We start from the raw sequence: 6,845 nt of genomic DNA on the forward strand, positions 1-6,845 counted from the left end.
AAAGGGGAAATCATTTCAAAGCGATAAAAGAAAAGGGGCGCAACAGTATATGGGCCGTGTGCCTTGTCAAAAAAAAAAAAAAAAAAAAAAAAAAAACAAAACAAAACAAAACCACGATGCAAATGTGATTTTACCCAATGATTTCTTGACTTAAATTATTTCTTTAGTTGCCAAAGTTCTGACCTTTTTAGCAATTAACAATAACTTTAATCGGAGACTTTCGAAGCCCATTTTTTGTCTGTGTATGTGAAAGGGGTTTCACAGGACCACAGATGGTATTAAGTTTTCAAGATGACTTTTGTGTATTATACCAAAGTCATTGGTTGTTAAAAAATTTCTTTTTTAATTTTTAAAGAACGAGCTAGGGTAGATAGCTTTTAGAACTAAAATCACACATTATATTTTTCTCCTTAAAAAATTATTAGCGGCAACATTGGAGAATAACATTATTCTAATCATGATTAGATAAATTGCGAATCAAGAGTAAACCATGAACGTTGATGTCATTATCAAAAGTTTCTAGAAGATCACTCGCATACCGACCAATACTTATTGGAATTGGTTGGTACCATTTTGATGCTGAGAACTAAAACCTTAATCATAGATTCATAGTTATACCAGGAACACACAATCTAGAGGATGTGGCCACTGTGTAAGAGATTGTTCAATACAAGATTGGATCATCTACATTGTTATTTGATGATAGTTTTTTCTAGTTTTGGTACTATATATACTCATTAGGGAGAGTGGGAAGAAGCTTATCTATTTATGTGGTTGACACAGCATTGTTACTAGTTTTTTTTAATATTAGACTTCCACTGATTATGGTTAAGGCATTTGATTCATTCAATTCTATTTTTCGGAATCAATAATCCTTCTTCTCCTATTATATATCCGTGATTCACTGATATGTGCATCAACTGATTCACTGATACGTGCATCAGTGAATATTGTGGTAGTGTCAGAGAGAAGATGATCTGTGCTAAGGCTTACACTCCAAGATAGCTCTCCGCCACTCCCCAAGGAAGATGAAAGAGAGAGAGAGATAGAGAGAGAGAGAGAGAGAGAGAGAGAGAGAGAGAGAGAGAGAGAGAGAGAGAGAGAGAGAGAGAGAGAGAGTATAAATTCTTAGATAATGTAATGTGAATATGGGAATTGGATGGGCCAATATGGAGGTTCTCATACCTCTCCCATTTGGAAAGCTTAAGTTCTTTCCTCCTAGACGAAAATTCCATTCCGATACCTTATAAGATAAGAGTGGTCACAGGAGAATGTACCAGGACATCAAATTTCTTCTTCCCTCCTTCTCACTTAGTAATGCCATATTCTCTCTCTCTCTCTCTCTCTCTCTTTTATTTGTTGAGAAAAGGGCCATTATTGTCATGCCATATTCTATTGGGTAGCATTCTTTCTCCATTTTTTATAATACATGTTCTGGTTATATCAAATTGTGCATTAAAAAAAAAAAGATGCATTATCTCTTTAACCAAGGTGAAGATAGAATCTGCTCATCCACCATATCTTACTCTTTGATTGAACTAAAGAATGATATTTCAAATAATGAACAATAGAGTGTTGGAGTTAATGATGAAACCAAAGTCCATTTATAGTATTACATCGCTGTTGTTGAAGAGATTTATCTTCATCAAAGAATAACTTAGCACCTCAACCATAAAATTTTAACTAAAAAAAAAAGGTTAATAACTTATTTGGACTCCATGAATCTATAAATGAATATTTTGTAAAAATTTCGAAAGAAAATGTACTCGTTGCTAAGGACTAACGTGTGAAAATATAGTTTGGCTGTCATAATAGAATAAGAAGTTGCACACCACAAAATGAGCTGCTAATCACTAACTTACAAAATTTGTTAAAAAGATTTTTTTTTTATTGAATAATTAAGTTAGCAACTTTATCTGACTTTTTTTTTGCCCTTTATGCACAGCATTTTTGATTTGTTATTCTTTTGGGCCTTCTATTTAAGATATCAAATGTTTAAATCAATTTAAATAATAATTTTTTGGGCGGTTAAATTTAAATAGTTCTAATGATAGAAACCCATATTGATGCTAAAAAAATATATATTTAGATCTGGTTAAAAATAAGTGCAATACGGGAGAGAGAGAAAGAAAAGGAGATAGATATGGTGGAATTAATTTGAGTATTTATTGGCTAATAATGTATAGTAAGTACAAACTGTGAGAGATGAAGGATGATTAAAGTAAGTAATGGGCACTAACCGAGAAGATCGAGATGAATGATGATTAAAGTAATGGCCCACTAACACTAATAAACCGCTTTCAATTTATTTGAAGCCCTCTGAACTAACGACGTAGGCCATGCCACTACTCTCTTTTTCTCTCTCTCTCTCTCTCTCTCTCTCTCTCTCTCTCTCTCTATGACTCTCTTTCCTAATCCTCTTGCACTCTCTTTTATTTTCTTCCCTATAACTTTATCGACAAATTATCTCTCACCCTTCCAATCGAGGTTTGAGAAGGTTATAATAATAATAATAATAATAATAATAATAATAATAATAATAATAATAATAATAATAATAATGAAGGTTGCTTTGGGATCGATCAAGGCCGATATAGATTCAATCTCGATATAGATCAATTAGAATCAGATAGAAATATCTATAGGGATAGAACCAAGGGTAGATCCATCGAATAGAGGCCAAACCAGGTTGATATAGGTTGAGAACCATACTGGTCCCATTTCCTATTACTAAAACTGTGTCCCCACCTTGTCAACTCAGATAACACTGTCATTATATGGGAGAGCTCAGAGCAAGCACCATAATAAAATGCACCAATGAAGCGCAATTTAATAATTTCACACAGAGAGGTGTAACAATGTCATTTTAGGTATAGACATATATATATATATATATATATATATTAGCATTTCCTGAGTTTTTCTCTCTCCTCCTACAAAAGGAGCATAGGGTTCTTCCAACCTGAGGCATACACTCTGCCTCTTCACATCTTTATTATTTTTATTTCATTTATTTGAGAAGAGAGAAAAAAAAAAAAAAAGGATATGAGGAAGTACAGAATGCACCTTAGGCTTCCAAAGCCTTATCTCAGTTATCATTTCATAAGAAAAAGGAGAGATAGGACTCACGAAAGATGGTAATGAATGTTATGCTTCTAAACAGAGATGGTCAAATAAATAGGCCGCATAAGGGGAGTGCACCAATTAAATTGTGTAAAGATGGTATCGATTATAACCGGGGTAGTAACGTCATTATGTCATGTAAAGAGAAGAAGGGAGATAAATATAGAGCTGCTAGCCTGCTAGGGAATCCTACATTCCAACCCAGCGGAGGTGAAATAGTGCAAGTAGTACCAAAAAAAATTAAGAAATACTACACATAGACCCAGAGGGGGTGAAAGAGTAAAAAGACAGATAAATGGGTTTGTCATATATGTGTCGCATCAGAGAGGACAGAAGAGGAGAAGAGGGAAGCCGGGGCAGGTCAAAAGTACAACTGGCAAAACCTGGATCCGAAGTAGGGTCCTACTTCACGTGCCTTCCTCTCTCCTTCACAGTTCCAACGCCATGCTGACACGCGTCGCTACCAATCATTCTTCACACGCGTCACTATTCCATCTCCTCAACTGGGGACCACTTCATCCTCTCCTCCTCTTTCTCGCGTCGTTACGTCGCGACAAAATCTCAATCCCGGCTAGCCGGACAGAGAGAGAGAGAGAGAGAGAGTTAAAAAAGAAAGAAAAATAAAAGGAAAATTCTTATTTACTCATAATATCCGGTTGTGTAGGGGTGTCAATTCCTAAATTGAATCGATAAAATCGGTCGGACCGAACTGATAATAATACGGATCGAACCGAATCGAAGCCTTATTGGTTTGGTTTGGTTTCGAGTATTACAACCCCAAAACCAAATCGAACCGCACTAAAAACCGGATGAACCCAAAACCAAACCGAAACCAACTCAAAACCCAGACCGAAACCGAAACCAAATCGGTAAGAAACGAAACACTCCAAAATTCATTAAAAAAATCAAAATTTGCATAGTTTTGTATACATTTGTATGGAAAGTCGAATCCAAACTAGACCAAAAATCAAAACCAACCTGGTTACAAATCGATTTAAGAAACCGAAGTTCAACAGTTCAACATTTGGTTGTTTCCTAATGGTTCCATACCGGTTTAAAAAATCGATACAAACCGAAATGAACTTGATAAATCCAAACCGGTACCAACTCGAACCCAAACCGCACCGAAGCCAACACCGGACCGAAACCGATAAATCCTTAATGGGTCGGTTTCGGTCAGTTCCAAAGTCACACTGAAACCAGTGGAACCGGACCGAAACCGCACCAAACCGGACCGTTGACACCCCTAAGGTTGTGAAATTGTAGTTATCGACCTGAGTAGGACTAAATGACACGTTTCAACTGTAAATTCCAAATTTTAAAGTAAAAAAATCAAACTAGATTGTCATGTAAGAGCTTCAATTGCCCAATCTCCAACAGTGGAAGAAGATAAACTTGTAGCAAGTCATGCCACATGATCCACATCAGATCACCACGGAAATTTCATGCTCGGGACCCTTCACAGTCAGAACGGTTGAGGTATTGAGTTTGGAAATCCTACGTGTCACTCGAGGTTTTTTTGGTAACTTCCCAACTTAGAAAGAGAAAGAAGAAACTGAGAACCTTATCCGTTCCGTTTGCACCTTTTATAAAAGCGCACAAAGCAAGCACCTACCATGCAAGGACCAAAAACAGAGCTATAGCAGAAAGAGTGGGGAACTGGGGAGCTCTCGACTTGAGGGGAGAGAGAGAGAGAAGAAAGGAGAACAAGAAGACGGCGAAAAAGTGCAAAAGGAAAAAACCGTATTGATCCATTTTGGGTTTGGGTTTTGTTTTGTGTTTGTTCACTGAATGGCCGCCGGAAAGAGCTACCTTGCGAGACCCAGTTACCGATTTCTTGGTGGGGAAATAGAGCCGATTAGATCAGAGTCCGTTTTCGAATTCGATGAAGCAGACATCTGGAGTACGAATCACACAGCATCATCACCTCAGGAATTCAAGAAGATGACGATACCCAGTTCGAGGGGGTCGAAGAAATCGACCAAGAGGGTCGACAATGGAGGGGACTATCGTCGGTCTGCCGGAGCCACTGGTTCGTCTCTGCCTGTGAACATACCTGACTGGTCGAAGATCCTAAAGGAGGATCGCAGGAGAGGGATTCCTGGTGATGTCGATGATGACGACGATGAGGATGGCGAAGAAGGTAGGGTCCCTCCTCACGAGTTCATAGCTAAGCAATCAGCTAGGAATGGTGTTTCTTCTTTCTCTGTGCATGAAGGGATTGGAAGAACTCTTAAGGGCAGGGACTTGAGTAGGGTCAGAAACGCCATCTGGGAGAAGACTGGATTCCAGGATTAGCTCCATTTTCACAGACACCACACCAGTGACGATGGAAACTGAAACAAGAAATGATCATTTTATCTTTCCCTTTTTTTTCCCCATTTTTTATGGTCCCTTTTTTGAGTTTTTGGTTCCCAAGCTTTACCTCTATCTCCTCCTGATTGGGTTTTGCTGTTGAGGGGGCGGATCAAGTATAGATAATGGATACATAACTCTGACTGGTTTTGATTTAGATTGTACCTAGAGAAAACTTCAATGCTATTTTCTATTCTGAAATTTTTCTGGGTTTCTGCTTCCATTTCTTATGGTATAGCTTTAAGCTTATTAAATTCTTTTTTTTTTTTCCCTCTCTAGAAGGATGAGGGCATTGGAGTAATTTAGATTTCAGAGGAGTAGCTTTTGGCTGCATCTGGAAATTGTTAACTATACCTGGATTTGTCGTGTTCTAATTGGGGGTTAGACAGTAGGGTCGGGAGTAGGGGTCTGTGAATTTGAGAGGTTGGTGAGAAATGGACACCCATGATATTATTATTTCGATGCAATGACACAATATACCCCTGCTTCTATAAGTTTACTTCTGATGGGTTAATCGGTTTGATTTTGATTTCGCTTAATATGTAATGATAGAACTGAAATCAAATCCAACTGAATACCATTGGGTTCAAAATTCTCAAACTTAGTAATTGCTTTGACTTTTAATCTGTTCCTAATTGGTTTGACTTATAATAATATTTCATCGGTTTATCTGTTTAGCAATTTTAATTATTTTATCCGTTTAGAATGGATGATTTCTAAGTAGTGATGATTATTAGACTTCAAAATCAAAAGCAAACCGTATTGATTCGGTTCAATTTGAAAGGGACGGTACCAGTTCGATTAATCAATAAGGGCAGTTCCGTTATTTAACGATATTACTTCAGATCGATAGGAAACGACTGCTTTCGTTTCCTGGTAAAGTGGCGAGGATAATAGAGTCATTTCATCTACAGAATTCATATTCTTTTACTTCTAGACTAAGTAAAACATAGAGAAGGACAAACTGTAACGGCGGACTACTGAGTTCGACTACAAAAGAGATCAATTCAATGAAAAGGGTGAAGAAATTGACTATGAGACAACCCAAGTGGGGTCCCCATTTCAGTCCTTTTATGGCTGATGAAATTTGATCTGGACCGTTGGATTCTCTCGATGGGATTGAGGACGTCAATGGACAATGGGTTCTGTCCACCTCTATGTCTCTGACTCATATCAATTTTGATTTGGTTTGATTCGGTTCAAAATGTAATAAGCAGAAATTTAAATCAAATCATTTTATTAAATGATTTTGAATTTTTTATTTGATAATTTTCCCGATATATGTGGATGACTCCAAGAGACAAGACGAAGAAGGAAGAAGGAAGAAAGAGTGAAACATTGTTTTAGGAACAAGGGAATGACTCTTT

At 37.3% G+C, this 6,845-nt stretch overlaps 1 protein-coding gene across 1 annotated transcript; it reads left to right on the forward strand.

Annotated features, from left to right (window-relative positions):
- Window positions 1-4,725: 4,725 nt before the first annotated feature.
- Window positions 4,726-5,679, forward strand: LOC122087336. The gene has a single exon (XM_042656422.1). The coding sequence runs from the start codon at window positions 4,915-4,917 to the stop codon at window positions 5,419-5,421; it is 507 nt and encodes a 168-aa protein (XP_042512356.1). The 5' UTR covers window positions 4,726-4,914; the 3' UTR covers window positions 5,422-5,679.
- The last annotated feature ends 1,166 nt before the right edge of the window (window positions 5,680-6,845 follow it).

This window comes from Macadamia integrifolia, chromosome 8, assembly GCF_013358625.1.
Source record: "Macadamia integrifolia cultivar HAES 741 chromosome 8, SCU_Mint_v3, whole genome shotgun sequence".
Classification (NCBI taxonomy): Eukaryota; Viridiplantae; Streptophyta; class Magnoliopsida; order Proteales; family Proteaceae; genus Macadamia; species Macadamia integrifolia.

What these genes read in the sequence shown, in the direction of transcription:
- LOC122087336 (XM_042656422.1), top strand. Translation starts at nt 4,915, where the DNA reads ATGGCCGCCGGAAAGAGCTACCTTGCGAGACCCAGTTACCGATTTCTT.